The sequence below is a fragment of the Drosophila navojoa genome, chromosome 5, assembly GCF_054131105.1.
Source record: "Drosophila navojoa isolate 15081-1374.11 chromosome 5, UAZ_NAV_1.0, whole genome shotgun sequence".
NCBI lineage: Eukaryota > Metazoa > Arthropoda > Insecta > Diptera > Drosophilidae > Drosophila > Drosophila navojoa.
In genome coordinates, this window is record NC_142893.1 from 25,889,138 (window position 1) to 25,909,901 (window position 20,764).

Below are 20,764 nucleotides of genomic sequence, written 5' to 3' on the forward strand. Positions count from 1 at the left end.
CAAAGTTGTAAGTTGATCTAATGTTTCGATTCTTTAAAGATGGGTGGCACTAGGGGCGTGGTAAATCAGACCAAGTCTCTAGCCTCAATAGCGCCGAAATAGACTGCGTTCAAACGGACAGACAGCAAGACGCACATTGCACAAAACCAATACACATACTCATATTTCCAATTACAGAGACATTGCGAAATTATCTGCTATTCCGGAGTTATGACAGTTTTTCTAAAAAAATGCAAATACTTTCTTTTCATAGTTTCAATATTATCAGTGACTACATTTGGCTGTAAAATGGGGCATAGCTGGTCGGAATGGAAAATGAAACTCTCCCATTGGGTTTGTGATACTATTGTTATAATTTACTGTACTTTTTATAGGCTACATTTAAAAAAAAAAAAAATAATAAATAAATAAATATTATTATATACTATCATATATTTACAAGAGCTCGTTGTAGCCCCCGTTGGCACTCTCCCATATTATTAGGGGGACATTATTGTCTTTCTTTAACTAAAAACTTTTAATATTGTCGGACTAATTAAATTATTTTTATCGTAACTGCATCCCAAAATGGAAAAAGGAGAATATGAAGGAATTTCATTTTCAACGTATTGGCTCAATCTGCATACGATTATTTCAAGCTGACAAGCAGAGGCCGATTTTGAGTTCATTGTGTTTGCTAATATATTGAGTTTGTTTTGCAATCGAGCTCGAGCAGGCAGACATTCGGTCCACAGTTCAAGCTGTATATCCTCTGCCTGGCATCTTGGGACGCGAATGCATTTCAAAGCTACCAAGGAATACGCGGAGCTCCGGTGATGACATAAAAGTAATGACATTAGGGCGTTTTTGAAGGTAACACAACCGAGGCGTCGCCCCCAAATTCCCGTAATGCAATATAATCCTAATATTCGTCGGGGGTAGGTTTTTTTGGTGGTTGCAAACGGTGGCTCGTGTTCCACACACCCCCTGAAGCCCGTTGTGTTAAAGCAAACATTTTGCTTGAATCTGATATAGAGCTTCATTATTAAATCGATGAGTGGCCTGTAAGCTAGGTACTGACCTAGGGGTAAAGTCACAGAAATGAGCGAGAAATGCTAAAAACTGAGGACATTTGAAAGACCGCCTTGGCTCGATGTCCTTACAATTTAATAGGCACAAACAAAACTTTGGTTCGTGGTAAAACTTAATATATGTAAATCGGTTTAAGTTTTATTTACATGAAGTGAATTAAATTTGTTCACAACTGAAGATCATAATTAAAATTGCAAAAGTCAGTAACGAGAGGCACCAAAAGTTTTCAAATAAAGTTTCTAAGCTTGGTAAGGCAATTATATTCCACTGAAGCCCAATGTGTAGGTAAAGATATTTCATAGTGCACAGTCTGTCTGTCTGATAATGATTTTCAGTCGCTTCAAGCCAAAGTCTCAGGTTCTTTCATTTTCAATCTCGATCATTTATTTCTCACCTGTGTTCAACTTTCAACAACCTCTGGCTGAAATTCAGAAGCAACAGCTTGGCTTGAAGCAAGACGAGCGAGGATTCTTCTATTTCTTTTCTATATATTATGGGTATATGGGCTTTGCTTCATGCAGCAGAAGGCGATTCAATTGTATACGTAGTATATATTATTCCTAGCTTGTACAACCGATGGCAAATCTCATGCACTCTAATGAAATACATGTATTTGAATTTAATTACAAAAAGTTAACTTTTAATCTATCAGTTGTTACTCTAGCTTTGGATTGATCACTAAATCAGAAATCATCATTACAAAAACACTTTAGCTAGAAGTATTATATATTAAGGGCTATAAAGGGATATGCTTAAGGACAAGGACCTACATATGTGTCTGTTCAGCTGTAGGGTATCTTTTGGTTCAGAATCCGAAACTTAGCCTTTCTTTTGAAGCCTGTAGTTTTGTTGCTGGCCACAAAGACCCGATAGCCTCTCTACCATCCCAAACCCGAGCCGCACATGCAAAGTGCAATTCCGTATGGTGCAATAGCTAATGTTCTCTGGCGCTGGGGGTCCCCTTCCTACTTCTGTTTCTTCAGTTCTCTGTGGCCGTTGCATTTGCTAGACCATTGCAAAATAGACTGAAATTGATGATGTCACTTGATAGGGCGAATGAGTTTTTCATCTTTCACTTTTCACATTGCAGCTAGTCGTGTTTGAAGCCCCAGCCAGGACTGGCCGACCCAGACCAATCCAGCCAGGCTCTTGGCCAGCCCGAACAGCTCCTCCAGCTTCACGTTCATGTTGTTTAACAAATTCATCCTGTTGCTTGCGCTTCAGTGCGTGCCCAGTGCTGGGTTGGACAGCCATCACATGGCACTGTGTCCTGCAGCGCACTAGACAAAACACACACCCATACGTGCACACATTCACACATGAACAAATGCACGGACATCGATTACATATACACACATGCACTTATATATGCGCATATGCGATTTTGGGTAGGCCATTGTTGTGCATCGACCTGTTTGATTGGCTTGCTTTTTGCACGATTTTAATTAGTGCAGGGGAGCATAGAAAAAGTAGTTCTGCATGGTGTGTGGCATGTGGCGTACGGCGTATAGCGAATAGCGTATGCCGTGCTGCATGTGGAAATAGTGCTTTAAGTTGCTGGCGAATTGAACAACATGAAATATTTCATAAGCGCATTGCGACCCAGCCACAATGCCAAATTATTTATGCAAACTGCTCAGACTGTGGTCATGAGCTTGAATATGAGCATTACTATGAGTATTCCATTCTCTTTGTGTGTGTGTGTGTGCCTTATGTATTGAGTGTGTGTATACCTTTACAGACGCCACAAACAAAAGACTAAAAATCGACTCCATACGATTCCATACGTTTCGTTATAGCTAAATTCCAAATTTTGTAACAATAGCGTACACACAGCCAAACCGTGACATGAATACGTGTGTGAGCTTTGAGCTAGATACAAGCAGTTGACTGGCTTAAACACATTACACTACATAGTCTGAGAATCGCAGAATAATTTTGATTCTATTTTATTTATGTAAATATGCTAATATTTCACGAATGTGAGCCTAACCTTAACCTTTTGAAATCTAGTTCCTTGACTTAGCTCAGAAGATATTATCTTTATCGATAATCTTCGAATATATTGGTCTTTAGTACATTGCTAATAAGTAATACTTATATTGAAATATGTATGCACCATGGCTCTATATGAAAATCCCTCTCCCTTGTGGAAAAAATTCAATCTGCGGAATCTTTGAGGTCATCTTAAGCCTGATGCAAATAGGTTTCTTAAGGTTAAGTTACTTGCCGTTTATACATTAGCTTGTCATAGCGTCTGTCGCTCATACACACACACATATATGTACACACTCGTTCAACTATTCAGCTGCAGCATCTTTTTGTGGCACTTACCTTATTGGAATGGCCATTGAATTTCAATAGCTTCTTGCAGGACTTGCCGCGACTCTCGAAATAGATTTCCTGCGGAGTCCGTCGACGTCGCTGCGCTGCCGGCTGCGCTGTCAGCGTCTTGCGTTGCATGAACAGCGGCTCGCCTTGGCTGCACTCGGTGCCTGCCACAGACTGTGTCGCCTTGTGGCGGCTCACGCAGAACAAACGACTTAAGATGCTGCAGCAGCCGCTCGCTTCAGGCGTTTCAGTATCTGCTGCCTTCGTTGTTGCTGTTGTTGTCTCTGTTGTTGCATTGTTGTTGGCACAGCAGCGGGCGGATATGGTCATTAGGTTGGCATTGCGGCATGTCTGGCGATTGACGTCCATTTCCATGGTGCGCAACAAAAAACTGTTGCCTACTTTCCTGTACGCGGTGTTGATTTGCGAAATGTTCTTGGTTTTCTACCGTTACTGTCGATGTTGCCGTTTTTGTTGCTGCTGCTGGAGCTTCTTTGCTGCTATAACAGATTTTACGACAGTTCGGTTGCTTTTTTATATGCAAATTGCCAGCCGGAAATTTCGGTTCTTTAAGTTGTGTGTATTTATTTCTGTTTTTTTTTTTTTTTTTAGCTGTCAGCGCGCTGTGGCAGGTGGTTCAATGATACTGTTGTTTTTGGTTGTTAGGCACACAGCAACTTGGCGCCCGTACGCACAAATTCACACTCGCACAGACTGGTACAGACACACACACCCTCATACGCATACGCTTACGCTCAAGTCGCCCTCCCACAAACAGCCGCGCAGTTCAGGTGAGAGATAAAAGCAGCCGCGATGCTTAAGAGCTGAGGGCAGCCAGCCAACTGATAGCATGGACCCATGTCTGTGCTTGGGCTGTTGAGGCAGCGCAGCGTTGCCAGACCGTCGAGAGAGCAGCTAACGGCGGGTAGTGCGCATGTCGGGCGGACAGTGAGTGCTAAAAAGCATGTCACCTGCCGTGCGCCCTTGGCAGCAGCTTGTGAATGAACCAAAGATTGTTGCCTGTTTACGTTTGCTAGTGCTGCATCGACTGCTGCGGCTGCTGTTCTGATTTCTGTTTCGAGGCGTGACAAAGGGCGTTTTACATCGTTACGTAGAGCGGGTAGTAGTTGAAAATTGAAGCGAGTTTTGCTTTATGTGTGTAATTGCTTGGCGGCAGTCGAGCGGCTCTGCCATGCTATGCAGCAGTTTTTATACTCATTCACGAAAGTGAAATGAGTATATTGGTTTTGTGCAATGTCCGTCTTGCTGTCCGTCCGTCTGTTCGTATGAACGCAGTCTATTTCGGCGCTATTGAAGCTACAGACTTGAAATTTCGAACATGTGTATATCTCCGATTTATGAAGTTTTAAAATTTTTCGGATCCGCCCACTAGGGGCGTGGCAAATCGGAAAATGCATTTTCCGATATGCCACAAATCATATTAGTTGAATGAGCTAGAAAGCTGAAATTCGGTATGTAGATCCGAGTCGACCACCGAAGATCACCAGCTATGGCGGATGTATCTCCGCCCGTTGGGGGCGTGGCAAATCGGATAAAGCTGTATCTCCCAAAGTTGAAAATCTAGAATGCTAAAATTTTGCACGCGAGCTAATGTTTCGATTCTTTAAAGATGGGTGGAAGTTATATATCTACGCCTACTAGGGGCGTGGCAAATCGGACCTAATTTTACAAATTTTGCTATATTTTTGGCCCTATTGATGCTAGAGACCTTAAATTTGGTATATATACACAGGCTGACCTCCCAAGTCCAACAAGCAATGATGGATTCATCTCCGCCCAAAGGAGGCGTGGCAAACCGCAAAAGTTTATATCTCCTACAGCTTAAGAGCTAGACGCTTCAAATTTGGATAGTTAGGCTACTAGGAATACCCTGTAATTTTCAAATTTTAGCGTAAGAATTCAAATTTTGAATTTAGGTTACGGTTAGATTGTTCTATGAACTTGCCAAAAATGACGTGTCTACGCCCTGTATGGGCGTGGCAAGTCGAGACAACCTGAATTTTCTACAGTATTAGAGCAAAACTTGGCTACTAAACTCCTGAACCGTCCCATCTGATATTGTAATCATTCTGCACCTCTTTTATGCACACATACATACACATTCACCCACACGTGCGTATCAGCACGGGCTCTGCCAACTGCGCAGTAAGCAGTGATTGCGCGTAGGCTGCGCTGCAGTGTGGGCAATGTTATGAGAATTTATTATACCTTGAACCCATTGAAAATGGGAAATCAGGGTATATTGGCTTTGTTGAAATGTATGTAACAGGTAGAAGGAGGCGTGGCAGACCCCACAAAGTATATATATTCTTGATCAGGGCGACGAGCTGAGTCGATTTAGCCCTGTCCGTCCGTCCGTATGTTTGAACGCGTCGATTTCAGAAGATATAAGAGCTAGAGACTTCAACTTTTTTTTTAAATGTCCGTATATATCACGCGCATATCGAGTTTACCACTAAAAAACGATAACTCATTCCGATACTTTTTTATCGATAAAAAACCTTATCAAAGATTAGCTAAAAAATTATATCTCCTACATCTTTCAAGCTAGAGTCTCCAAATTTAAAATGTATATTAAGATAAACGTTATACAATCCACCCCCTCACCGTCATCTTTGTAAAAGTCGTATATCAAATACTAGAGACTTGTGCTTCGGTATACACATACATTTAAACATGATTATGATTACATTCTGAAAGTTTCATTACGATCTTACGTCTAGAAATTAAATTATTCAACAAATAAGTTCATATTATATTGCCACACTGCAGCGCAACCAAAGCGCAAACGCCTGTATATGCGTGTGTGTGTGGGTATGCGTGTGTTTATTTGTATGTGTATGTGTGTGCGTGTATTTGTTTGTATGCGTGTGTGTGCGTGTGCGTGTGAGTGTGCTAACTATTATTGAAATATCAGTTGCTTGTAGGGTTCAGGGGATCTCGTAGTCGAGCAGTCTCGACTAGAGCTTTCTTACTTGTTTTTTGAATAAGTTTGTAGAAACTTTCAAAACGTAATAATATGGTGAAAATGTGTGTACATTCCAAAGCACAAGTCTCTAGTACTTGAAATACGTGCCCTATAAAGGGGGGCATGGTATCCAAAATCTGTAAATTACAAAATGTTTGTATTTATTACACAGTAAGTCTAAAGTCTCTAGGTCTAATAGTATTCAAATGAGGCTGAAAAAACATTATTCTCGAAAAAAAAGTTGTCGGATGATTTATCGAAAAAAAAAGACAAACTTGCACTGCGTATGGCATGCACGAGTTTGCATGCCACTCAAACGGACGGACGGACGGATCAGCTCGTCGTGGCGATCAAGAATATATATACATTATGGGGTCTGCGATGATTCCTTCTACCCGTTACATACTTTTCACAAAAATAATAATAATTAAAGAATTATTCATATATGCTCCAGTAGTTCCTCCGTAGCTCCCGTAAGAAAAGCAAACTTAAAGATTTTAAAGTCTACAACCGTTGAGGGTTAAACTAATTTGATGTTGCTCATCTAGGACCTCCAGTAGAAATCACCTAGAGAGTAAAAGAGAGGGATATTATGATATATCTTAAGAAGAAACCTTATAAATTCTAGAGTGGGACGATCCTGTTAATCCCAAAGGCTCTCGGATAGCTCGTTCTGAGGCCCTATTCAAACTCAATCGTTGTAGCTTACAGAAATAAAATAAAAGTCACGCAACTCGGAACGAAGGTAAGACGGAAGATAATATATACAGTGCAAAGAACAACAGCCTTGAAGTCGATGAAATGGTGATACCAGCAAAAAACATACATAATTAGTTCTTAAATAATTTGGGTGTTGAAATTGAATACTAAGATAATTAAGCTAAGTTTGCTTTCAAATTCCATTACAAAAGAAAAATTTGAATTTTTTGTTCAGTTGATTTAGCCTTGTCCGTTCGTCTGTCCGTATGCTTTACCGCGTCGATCTCAGAACATATAAAAGCTATAAATATCCGTATATATATAGCGCGGATATCGAGTTTATCTCTTCCCGTAATTTTTTTTATAAATTTATATCCATCTCCTACATCTTTAAAGTTCAAGTCGTTAAATTTGAAATATTAATTCATATGATTTATATAAAATTACGAGTATTATGAGTGTTTCTTGTGTAGACAAAGTTATTAAAATATCAGTTCTTCGAAGGGTTCAGGGAATTTCATAGTCGAGCAGTATCGATCTTTCTTACTTATTTTAATTCATTTTTATACCCTGAACCCATTAAAAATGGGAAATCAGGGTATAATGGTTTTGTGTAAAATTATGTAGAGGGCACATAAAATATATATATTCTTGATCAGGACGACGAGTTTGTGCGTCGATCTCAGAAGATACAAAAGCTAGAGAGCTGAAAAAATGGCATGCATACTCGTGTATACCATACGCAGTATGTGTTTATCTTATTTTTTCGATAAATCATCCGATAACTTTTTTATCGAGAATAATAAAAAAATTGATTGATTGTTTTTTTCAGCCTCATTGGAATACTATTAGACCTGGAGACTTCAGATTTACCATGTATATACATGGTATATGTTAGTCTTGTTGTTTGCGCAATTTGAATTAAAGGTTCCTTTGTTTTTTCAGTGTTCTAGTGGCAGGTTAGTGACTAAAGTGATGAGAGGGCATATATCTCATCAGTTGAGTGTAGATAGCTGGGTGCGTAGTTATAATTGTGTGCGTTGTGTGTGTGTGTGTGAGTGCTATATGTCGGCTCTGTACGTAATTTCAACGTTTCAACATAATCTTTGATTTGATTATGTTGTTGAGCTGGCCCCATTGGGTGCACAAAACGTGCTGAGATGCCTTTTCTTGTTCGCTGGTGCGTGAGTGTGTTTGTGCGTGAGTTTGTGTGTGTGGATGATTTTCTCGACCACTTCCGGCTGGAGCTATAAACGCATTATAAAGTAATTTAATGCTTTTTGTTGTCTGCACGATAAGATAGTCGCCAAGGGTGCCAGGGCATTCCATTAAGTGGGAGTGAGTGAGATGGCAAGAAACAGGCAAGCGCGAGTCAGCGACCGAAAAATGGGGGAGCTTCGGCACTAAAAACTTATAATTTTTGTGTGCTTAATATGTCTGAGCATTAGATTGCATCACGCATACGCATTGCTATGCCGCCAAATTGTTGGCCAAACACAATTAATGAGCTTGAGCTTTGATTGTTGCTGTTGCTGATGCAGTTGTTGTTGTTGTTTTAGTTTTTGTTTCCCCCTAATATTTCTGGCGTAATTAATGTCCAACAGTTTGGCAGCTGTTTTTCTTTCTGCTGCTGCTGCTAGTTTCCCCCGCCTGCTCGTTTCGTTAGGTCCGTTTGATCATTTTGGCAACATGTTTATCTGCCTCAATGCTATATACTTATGTCCGACCCCCACACATCTATTTAGCTAGATTGTCACATTAATTTTGAACGTCCAATATTTGTGTATGTTATTCGTGAGCTCGGGAGTTAGATAGCCCGGCAGTTGGACTGTCCGGCAGTCCAGTCCAGGCAGCCCAACAAGTCGACAGTCCTTTACTTATTTATTTTTGTTCTCTTTTCACACACATTTTCGTTCGCCTGTCGATTGCCTGTGTCCAGAAATATTTGAGTCCATTCCGTCTGCTTTCAGCAGGATAGCGCCAGCAAAGCCAGTTCGTCCCCGTTTATCTTTAGACCTGAGCTTTGTCATAGTTGTGCACTTCCGTTTATCTGCGTCTTGTAGCTGTTAGCCAAAAAAATACATTTGAATATGTGGTAAGCCATTCTTTTGATAGTCTCGACCTTTGGAGCAGAGGAGCAGATGAATACATTCTCAAATGAACACCTAAGCACTTCTGCTTCCTGAAATTAGTTGAAGCGTATTTTCTGCTACTCAGCAGCATTTGCGGATGGTAAGAACGAAAGATTTATTTCGAAATCTCAATATTAACACAAATGTAGTTAAAATATTATTGGGAAACATTAATAATTTGAGGTAGATATTATTGTTCTGTTAATTGTAGAGACTGCAGTTGAGCAACTAAACAAAAGTTAGACTAGTTCACTTTTACCATTACCAAGAACGTAGAAAATCAGATATGATTTATGTTTGAAAAAGATGCGAAGTTACGTCGTGCTATTAAACGTAAAAATGACTTAGAATGAATTTACGCAAAAAGGAGTTATGAATTTATTAAAATTATTTTTATTATTTTAAATAACTAGCATACTCGGCAAACTTCGTACCGCTTAACAGTCAAAGAATGTCGTGTTACCTTTTAGTTGAACAATATTAATTTATATATAAATATATAATAATAATTATATATAATAATAATTTTTTTTATGATGAATGATGATGAAAACATACACTCTGATTAATTTATTAATCGAATTTTCATTCAAGCAACTTGTGGTAAACGACATTCTTCGTTTTTTGGTCAGGTGCATGCACAAATGATATAATAATAATAATGGTTTGCCGACACGTGAGCTTGCCATGTACAATTTACCATGTGAAAAACACACATTTTCTAGACACACAAAAAGTTAAGGATTGGCTCTGTGATTTGATGATCGTCAATGGCGAAGGCAAGACGAATCGGGAATTTAATTCGTTTAAACTCAAAGGACATATCTGTTGGGATCATCGGAATCCTAGGAATAAGAACTTCATCTTTAAATTTTCCTTTGAGTACCAACGATTTTATTTTGAATTATAAAATTAAGATCATCCACATCTTTGTTTTTAGCCGCCAAAATTTCTCGCTCACTTAAGCATTTAGTATTTTTGTAGGAAGCAATGATATTCGGAAATACTTTGTTGATAAGCTTATCTTTTAATGAGAAGCACGAATCAAGGCCCTTCTTTGCTGGGTATTAACACGGAGGCTTTCTCGGGCGATTTCTCGTTCTTCGTCAGATAATTAACTCCCGATATTCCGTTGCCTAATTGCATCATGGGTCCGCCGGGAAAGATTAGATCTTCTAGGACGCGGCATTTTTATACCCTGAACCCATTGAAAATGGGAAATCAGGGTATAATGGTCTTGTTAAAAGTATGTAACAGGCAGAAGGAGGCGTGGCAGACCCCACAAAGTATATATATTCTTGATCAGGGCGACGAGCTGAGTCGATTTGACCCTGTCAGTCTGTCTGTCCGTCCGTCCGTATGTATGAACGCGTCGATCTCAGAAGATATAAGAGCTAGAGACTTGAAATTTTTTTTCTTAGGTCCGTGTATATCACGCGCATATCAAGTTTATGACTAAAAATCGATAACTACTCCTTTATTACTACTACTTTATTATCGATTAAAAACCTTATCGAAAGCTCATTATTTAATTATAGCGCCTACACCTTTCGAGCTAGAGCTTCCAAATTTTAAATGTAGATGCATGTGTATTTTATGTAATTTCGGTTTTTGTTAAATTTACCCCCCACCCCTAAATTCGACCCCTCACCCTCACCTTTGTAAAAGGCGTATTTCAAATAGTAGAGACTTGTGCTTTGGAATGTACATACATTTGAACATTATGATCATGTTCTGAAATTTTCATTAATATTGGACGTCTAGAAATTAAAATATTCAACAAATAAATTCTCATTATATTGCCGACACTGCAAACTGCGTATGGTATACACGAGTATGCACACAAAATCTCAGCTCTCTAGCTCTTATATTTTCTGCGGTTATACGGACAGACAGAATGACGGACGGACGGACGGTCAGACGGACAGGGCTATATCGACTCAGCTCATCGTGCTGATCAAGAATATATATACTTTATGGGGTCTGCGATGATTCCTTCTGCCTGTTACATACCTGAGGCTTTGCCGCAACCTGACTGACTACATTTGTTTATTTACTTATATATATATATATATATATATATATATATATATATACATATATATATATATATACATTTATATACTAGCTGGCCCGGCAAACGTTGCATTGCCCTATCCATTATTTCTAGGTCAAAAATTGTTGAAAGCTATGTTGTTCAGGTTGGGATACACTCTGATTAATTTATTAATCGGATTTTCATTCAAGCAACTTGTGGTAAACGACATTCTTTGTTTTTGGTCAGGTGCAAGAACAAATGGTTTGCATACCACGTACAATTGACCATGAGAAAAACACGCATATTTATACCCTGAACCCAAAATGAAAATGGAAAATCAGGGTATAATAGTTTTGTTGAAATGTATGTAACAGGCAGAAGGAGGCGTGGCAGACCCCGCAAAGTATATATATTCTTGATCTAGGCGACGAGCTGAGTCGATTTGGCCCTGTCCGTCTGTCTGTCTGTCCGTCCGTCCGTCTGTCCGTATGTATGAACGCGTCGATCTTAGAAGATATAAGAGCTAGAGACCTCAACTTTTATTTAAAATATCCGTATATATCACGCGCATATCGAGTTTATCACTAAAAAACGATAACTCATTCCGACACTTTTTTATCGATAAAAAACCTTATCGAAGATCACTTAAAAAATTATATCTCCTACATCTTTCAAACTAGAGTCTCCAAATTTAAAATGTATATTAAGACGCATGTCATACAATTTCGGTTTTTGTTAAAATTTACCCCCCACCCCTAAATTCACCCCCTCACCCTCATCTTTGTAGAAGTCGTATATCAAATACTAGAGACTTGAGCTTCGGTATACACATACATTTATACATAATGATTACGTTCTGAAAGTTTCATTACGATCGTACGTCTAGAAATTAAATTATTCCACCAAAAAAATTCTCATAATATCGCCAACACTGCAGCGCAACCCGAGCTCAATCGCCTGTATATGCGTGTGTGTGTGTGTGCGTGTGTTTGTTTGTATGCGTGTGTGTGTGTGTGTGTGTGCGTGTGTATGTGCGAATTATTATTGAAATATCAGTTGCTCGAAGGGTTCAGGGGGTCTCGTAGTCGAGCAGTCTCGACTAGAGCTTTCTTACTTGTTTAGATTGAGGCCACAAATAGTCAAAGATTGGCCCTGTGATTTGTTGATCGTCATGGCGAAGGCAAGACGAATCGGGAATTGAGTTCGTTTAAACTCAAAGGGCATATCTGTTGGGATCATCGGAATCCTAGGAATAGGAACTTCCTCATCTTTAAATTTTCCTTTGAGTAAGGACGCGTGAATCACATTGCTCATAAGTTTTCTTATCGCCAAACGTTCCATTGCAGTTTTGGTTGGTTTAAATTTCTAAGCATGATAACTACCGAGCCAACCTTCAGTTGTAAATTGTGCGGTGGTAAACCATGCACATCCAAGGAGTTCAAAAATTCAGTTGGATAATTAGTGGCTTCTTCTTCGTTTGTTACACAGTCGATAGATTTGAATGAATATAGAGTACCAACGATTTTATTTTGAATTATAAAATTAAGATCATCAACATATTTATTTTTAGCCGCCAAAATTGCTCGCTCACTTAACCATTTAGTATTTTTGTGGAAAGCAATGATATTCGGAAATACTTTGTTGATAAGCTCATCTCTTAATGAGACGAAATTGCAATAATGTTGAGTAAATGAAATCAAGCCACTCGATTCGTCAACTGGAATACGGCCACTACCGATATATTCAGCAATTGCTTCGAGAAATCATCAGCAGATAGATCGTTCAACAATGCAACTCTCATATTTACGGACAGTTGAAGTTTGGCTACATATCGCCACAGATTTGATGCTTTGAGGCAAGCGTTTATTTCGTAGGCAGCAGTAAATCTTGGAATTACTGATAATAAAATCCTTGAACCATTTCTTAATGCCGTTTCACGGGCTGCCTCTCTTTGAGAAGCACGAATTAAGGCCCTTCTTTGCTGGGTACTAACGCGGCGCTTTTCTCGGGCGACTGACTCGCGATATTCCGTTGCCCAATTGCATTATGGGTCCGCCGGGAAAGATTAGATCTTCTAGGACGCGGCATTTTTATACCCTGAACCCATTGAAAATGGAAAATCAGGGTATAATGGTTTTTTTAAAAGTATGTAACAGGCAGAAGGAGGCGTGGCAGACCCCACAAAGTATATATATTCTTGATCAGGACGACAAGCTGAGTCGATTTGGCCCTGTCCGTCTGTCTGTCCGTCCGTCCGTATGTATGAACGCGTCGATTTCAGAAGATATAAGAGCTAGAGACTTCAACTTTTTTTTAAAATGTCCGTATATATCACGCGCAGATCGAGTTTATCACTAAAAAACGATAACTCATTCCGATTTTTTTTTATCGATAAAAAACCTTATCGAAGATCACTTTAATAATTATATCTCCTACATCTTTCAAGCTAGAGTCTCCAAATTTAAAATGTATATTAAGATGAATTTTATACAATTTCGGTTTTTGTTAAAATTTACCCCCCACACCTAAATCCACCCCCTCACCCTCATCTTTGTAAAAGTCGTATATCAAATACTAGAGACTTGAGCTTCGGTATACACATACATTTTAACATTATGATTACGTTCTGAAAGTTTCATTACGATCGTACGTCTAGAAATTAAATTATTCAACAAATAAGTTTTCATTATATTGCCAACACTGCAGCGCAACCCAAGCGCAATCGCCTGTATATGTGAGTGTGTTTATGCGTGTGTTTGTTTGTATGCGTGTGTGTGTGTGCGTGTATTTGTATGTATGCGTGTGTGTGTGTGTGTGCGTGTGTGTTTGCTAATTATTTTTGAAATGTCAGTTGCTTGTAGGGTTCAGGGGATCTCGTAGTCGAGCAGTCTCGACTAGAGCTTTCTTACTTGTTATTAATAGTAATACTGAATATGCCCTCATAAAACAATCGAGATATATAAATATAAATAATTTACAAAAATTTAAAAAATTATATCTCCTACATCTTTAAAGCTAGAGTGTCCAAATTTTAAATTTATATTAATACGCAATTTATACAATTTCGGCTTTTGTTAAAATTTACCCCCCCCCATTCATATATCCCCCTCACCATCATCTTTGTAAAAGTCGTATATCAACTACTAGAGATTTGTGCTTCGGTACACACATACATATCAACATTATGATTACGATTTGAAAGTTTCATTACGATCGTACGTCTAGAAATTAATTTATTCAACAAATAAGTTCTCAAGCGCAATCGCCTGTATATGCGTGTGTGTGTGTGTGTGTGTGTTTGTATGCGTGTGTGTGTGCGTGTATTTGTTTGTATGCGTGTGTGCATGTGTGTGTGTGTGTACGTGTGTGTGTGCTAATTATTATTGAAATATCAGTTGCTTGTAGGGTTCAGAGGATCTCGTAGTCGAGCAGTCTCGACTAGAGCTTTCTTACTTGTTATTATACAAATTGAAAACATTAATTACATTTTTGTCACTAATATTGGTTCATGCTCTTAGATGGATGCGTTATATAAGCTCTTTATGCGATACTTCGTCGCACATAGTTACACATAGTCGCATAATATAGATGTGTTTTTGTGTGTGTGTGAGCTTAGGTGTGTGAGCGTGGAGATGGAATGCCAAATTCGCTTCAAATGCCGTACAGGTTTCAACTTTTTCATAAAGCAGCTGCAAGCGGCTCTCAACGCCCCGGTTCCAACATTGCCGAGGTCTTTTTCCAGCTTCTCACTTTCCCCAATCCCTCTTGCGCCCCTCATCCACAATAGGTCTCAATTACGCAGCATTTTTGTATTTGTCGAACGCTGTTAGCAATGAAAACTCTGCAACTGTAGCCGAAACTGAAAAGTTCCATTGCATTTACCAGCACCAAAAAACCCAAAACTGTTGCCTAATTGCAAAAATGCTGCCGGGCAAACATACGAACACTCACACACACACACACATGGGGACAGCCAAACTTTGCACTGGGAAAAGAAAAGTACGCTAAAAGCTTAAACAAAACCTCAATAAAGCCGATGGCCGTTGCCAGAACGGATAGTCATGGAGGGATGAGATGGCTAGCAGGAAACGATGTTGGAGGTCGTTACAAACTATTGAGGTGGCAAATGGCAAACGGAAAAGTTTGGGCGCAGGCGCAGCACCCCTGACCATACCATACCGGTACCAACAAGAACAACAACGACAGCATGAAATGACGCTTTTATGTCGCAATCATGCGCTGTCGTCTCCAGTATGTATGTAAGTCTCTTTTTTTATACCCTGAACCCATTGAAAATGGGAAATCAGGGTATAATGGTCTTGTTAAAAGTATGTAACAGGCAGAAAGAGGCGTTGCAGACCCCATTAAGTATATATATTCTTGATCAGGGCGACAAACTAAGTCGATTTGGCCCTGTCCGTCCGTCTGTTCGTTTGTCCGTACGTATGAACGCGTCGATCTCAGAAGATATAAGAACTAGAGACTTCAAATGTCCGTATATAAAGCGCGCATATCGAGTTTATCACTGAAAAACGATAACTCATTCCCATATTTTTTATCGCTAAAAAACCTTATCGAAACTCAGTTATATTTCCTACATCTTTAAAGCTAGAGTGTCCAAATTTTAAATATATATTAAGACGCATTTTATACAATTTCGGTTTTTGTTAAAATTTACCCCCCATCCCTAAATCCACCCCTCCCACCCTCATCTTTGTAAAAGTCGTATATCAAATGCTAGAGACTTGAGCTTCGGTATACACATACATTTATACATCATGATTACGTTCTGAAAGTTTCATTTCAGTACGTCTAGAAATTAAATTATTCAACAAATAATTTCTCATAATATTGCCAACACTGCAGCGCAACCCAAGCGCAATCGCCTGTATAAGCGTGTGTGTGTGTATATATGCGTGTGTTTGTTTGTATGCGTGTGTGTGTCCGAATTATTATTGAAATATCAGTTGCTTGGAGGGTTCAGAGCTTTCTTACTTGTTATACCCTGAACCCATTGCAAATGAGAAATCAGGGTATAATGGTTTTGTGTAAAAGTATGTAACGGGCAGAAGGTATCATCGCAGACCACATAAAGTATATATATTTTTGATCAGGACGACGAGCTGAGTCGATATAGCCATGTCCATCTGTCCGTCCATCCCTCCGTCCGTCCGTCTGTATGAGTGCGTCGATCTCAGAAGATACAAAAGCTAGTGAACGAATACACTTAACTATGATGGTGTTTAGTTTCATATTGATCTTTATTCCTCTGAGCCCGGGCGTATATACCCAGACTCATGCATAATTTCAACCCTTAAATCTAATGTATCTATTGCTGAGTGTGTAAGGCTCAGCATTGGGATATTACATATTCTTATCTTATCGCTAAGTGTGTAAGACTCCGCGTTGGTCTATTAGCTATTCTTATCCTATCGCTGAGTGTGTACGACTTCAGCTCCGTCACATAAATGTGCTTAATCTTTTACACGGCATCCCGCCGACGAACATACTCGTTAGTGTGAGTGTGTGTGTGCAGCACGGTGGAAAACCATTGTTTGGCATAGAATATGACACAACATTGCGATAATCCAGCACAAGTGTTTAGTATTGTCAGCCCTCAGTTGTTTGGAGCTGAGGAATTGGATTTATTAATGTGATTTGAAAATATCACTTATGGGCTTACATCAATTTTAGCATCTTGCTAGTATGCAGTATTAGCAAAAATGTATATTAAGTGGCCTCACAATATTTATACAACAAAATGTATATATTTAAACGACAGAAAAAGTACAATATATAAGATATTGGTACGACAGCAACTCCTTAAACAAGTAATGTTTTGCATGATCGATTGATAATATATTTTGATATATGTATAATCGATCAGTTATAGGATCGATATCGATAAGAAAACGGGATGATGATGACTCGATATGAACGAATACACTTGACTATGATGGCGTTTAGTTTCGTATTGATTTTTATTATTCTGAGCCTGGGTTTATATACCCAGACTCATGTATAATTTCAACCCTTAAATCTAATGTATCTATTGCTGAGTATGTAAGGCTCGGCATTGGGTTATTACATATTCTTATCTTATCGCTGAGTGTGTAAGACTCCGCGTTGGTCTATTAGCTATTCTTATCCTATCGCTGAGTGTGTAAGACTCCGCGCTCGTCTCCTTCGTAATCTGACTCTAGGGTTGCAAGAGTTGGTCTTCATTTGTATATTTATGCAGTCCGTACATGTGGCCCTTATCGCTATCACAGCGCACTACCTGCTAGTCGCTGAGTGCGTCGGATGCATGTATGCGATCATCGTATATTCATATGTTCATGCCTGAACAGCTAGAGAGCTGAAATTTGGCATGCATACTCGTGAATACCATACGCAGTACGTTTTCGCTTTCGATAAATCATCCGATAATTTTTTTATCGAGAATAATCGAAAAATAGATTTTTTTTTAAGCCTCATTGGAATACTTTTAGACGTGAGGACTTCAGATTTACTGTGTTTATACATCTGATGAATACAAACATTTTGTAATCAACAGATTTTGGATACCACGCCCCATTCGCCCCCAATTTGTAAAAAACGCATCTAAAGTACTAGAGACTTGTGCCATTATGATTACATTCAGAATGTATCATTAAGATCGTACGTCTAGAAATTAAATTATTCAACAAATAAATTATCATACTATTGCCCACACTGCAAGCGCAGTCGCTGCTTACTGCGCAGTTGGCAGAGCGCGGGCGCGTGAGGGTGGATGCATATGTATGTATGTGTGCGTGTATAAAAGAAGTGCAGAATGATAAGAATATTAGCTTGGAGGGTTCAGGGTATCTCCTTGTCTAGCAGTCTCGACTAGAGCCTTCTTACTTGTTTTCTTTGCAAAAACTCTTGGTTTTTGTTTTTTATGCAACGAAATTTTATGATTACTGCCGAGACAGATAAAAAATTTAGCCACAAAAGTTTTTTGCCAACCACGGCTCATGCACTTACCCAAATGTCGCGCTTTGATGCCTACGTTCTGTTTTTATACCCTGAACCCATTGAAAATGGGAAATCAGGGTATAATGGTTTTGTTAAAAGTATGTAACAGGCGGAAGGAGGCGTGGCAGACCCCACAAAGTATATATATTCTTGATCAGGGCGAAAAGCTGAGTCGATTTGGCCCTGTCCGTCTGTCTGTCCGTCCGTCCGTCCGTCCGTCCGTATGTATGAACGCGTCGATTTCAGAAGATATAAGAGCTAGAGACTTCAACTTTTTTTTAAAATGTCCGTATATATCACGCGCATATCGAGTTTATCGCTAAAAAACGATAACTCATTCCGATACTTTTTTATCGATAAAAAACCTTATCGAAGATCACTTAAAAAATTATATCTCCTACATCTTTCAAGCTAGAGTCTCCAAATTTAAAATGTATATTAAGATGTATTTTATACAATTTCGGTTTTTGTTAAAATTTACCCCCCACCCCTAAATCCACCCCCTCGCCCTCATTTTTGTAAAAGTCGTATATCAAATACTAGAGACTTGTGCTTCGGTATACACATACATTATGATTACGTTCTGAAAGTTTCATTACGATCGTACGTCTAGAAATTAAATTATTCAACAAATAAGTTTTCATTATATTGCCAACATTGCAGCGCAACCCAAGCGCAATCGCCTGTATATGTGAGTGTGTGTATATGCGTGTGTTTGTTTGTATGCGTGTGTGTGCGTGTGTTTGTTTGTATGCGTGTGTGTGTGTGTGTGTGTGTGCGTGTGTGCTTGCTAATTATTATTGAAATATCAGTTGCTTGTAGGGTTCAGGGGATCTCGTAGTCGAGCTGTCTCGACTAGAGCTTTCTTTCTTGTTGCCGTTGTTGTTGCTGCTGGTGCTGCATTTTTTACTGTTGCTTCTGCAGCAGTTGCTGCTGATGCTGTCAGCTGTGTCGCATCCTGACAGGATCAGGCTGGCGTGGCACTTGCTCTGACGACATCTCATGAAATTAATGCAAATGCACGGAATTTATATGAAAATTGTTTTATTTCAAGCAACACACATAACACTCGCCCAGTCACTCACACTTATTGCACGCTCATAGCACGCGTTGGTCGGCGCTGGCTATGCTGATTCTGCTGTCTCTTGGTTAGTGTTTTATGCTAATTCGCTGCTCTCCGCGACAATGTTATTAAAAAATGATAACAAGGCAGTTACCTTAACATAACAACAACACAACGACAACTGTCAGACGACTCCGGCTACTGATACGGCTTCATCTACGGCTGTCAAGTTTTTAATTCGCTGCTCCTGGGGGTTTCTGTTGTCTTTTGCATGCGCTACGAGCATAACTATGAAATTATGCAGTGGAATATGCGGCTACTGAGCACAATAAAAACAAGTAAGAAAACTCTAGTCGAGAGTGCTCGACTAGATACTATCCGGAACTAAACTAATAAAAACGCACATTTAGTATGGTTTAAACATTAATTCCGATGTATCAAAAGATATAATTAAAACAGAAAACTCATTTAATTAAATATATAAATATTTTGAAACAATTAAAAAAATAAACATCAATTACGCGCTCTGGATTCGAAGCCGAGACTTCTTGATCGAGCGTCACGCCGCTAGTCACAACGCTACTACGGCATTGTGATGGCAAAACTGAGATAGATTCACTAATGCAGCGCCATCTAAGAAAGTGCTAGAAGTTTGAATGTATGTGTGCACACGTATGAGAAATCTGATGTAGCTGCACCCGAGCGTTTGTTAATGGGCCAAACATTTTATTTTTTAACGTCGATTGACTTAACGGAATCGACTCAGCTCAGGAATAGATATACTTTGCGGGGTCTACCACGCCTCCTTCTGCCTGTTATATATGTATGTACATTTCCACAAGCCAACTTGTCATTTTTTTGCACATTTATCATTTTTTAGCATCATTTGTAGCTTTCATTATTATCTTTCATTATTAGCGAATGAAGAGCCGTATCGAGATCAATTGTCGGTTAAGTCGATAAACCTATGTTAGTATTTGGTAAGCAAACGAACGGACAAGTTGAGCGTACCAGCAATTGGCTGTTATAGTTCATCTAAAATAAAGAAATGTTTAATTATTCATCACCGTTATCACCATTTCCCATGTTCTATGGGTTCAGGGTTTAAAAGAGATAATTGGAATATAATTAGATGAGAGAGGTGTGAACTATGCCGAAGCCGTTATGACCTTTCGCTCAAGTCATTGAACTCTCCAAACTTCCTTTTCCTGAAAGATCTAAACATATAAGTATATATATATATATCAACGAATTAGAGCGTGTTTATGCTTATTGGGATTAAAATTTTGATCGCCAGCAAAGCTAACGTTCTCCGTGTATAATGACGGTCCATTGAGCGTCTCTATAACTGGAATCTAGTTATAATCATAGCTTGTAGTGATCATAAATTATATATATTATTATACTATTTTGCGTGTTCCTGTCCGTCCTTCAGCACGTTT

The 20,764-nt window shown here is 39.1% G+C and overlaps 1 protein-coding gene and 1 long non-coding RNA gene across 2 annotated transcripts in view; both read right to left on the reverse strand.

Annotated features, from left to right (window-relative positions):
- LOC108654254 (uncharacterized) overlaps positions 1-3,987 on the reverse strand; it is a 43,672-nt gene extending 39,685 nt beyond the window's left edge. Inside the window, exon 1 of the mRNA XM_089261118.1 lies at positions 3,406-3,987. Coding sequence (XP_089117244.1) covers positions 3,406-3,777 — 372 coding nt within the window. The 5' untranslated portion in view covers positions 3,778-3,987. The remainder of the gene's footprint in view (positions 1-3,405) is intronic.
- Positions 1-12,930, reverse strand: part of LOC149091257 (uncharacterized) — a 74,040-nt gene extending 61,110 nt beyond the window's left edge. The window contains exon 1 of the long non-coding RNA XR_016196950.1: positions 12,375-12,930. This is a non-coding gene — a long non-coding RNA (uncharacterized LOC149091257). The remainder of the gene's footprint in view (positions 1-12,374) is intronic.
- Between the last annotated feature and the right edge of the window lie 7,834 nt (positions 12,931-20,764).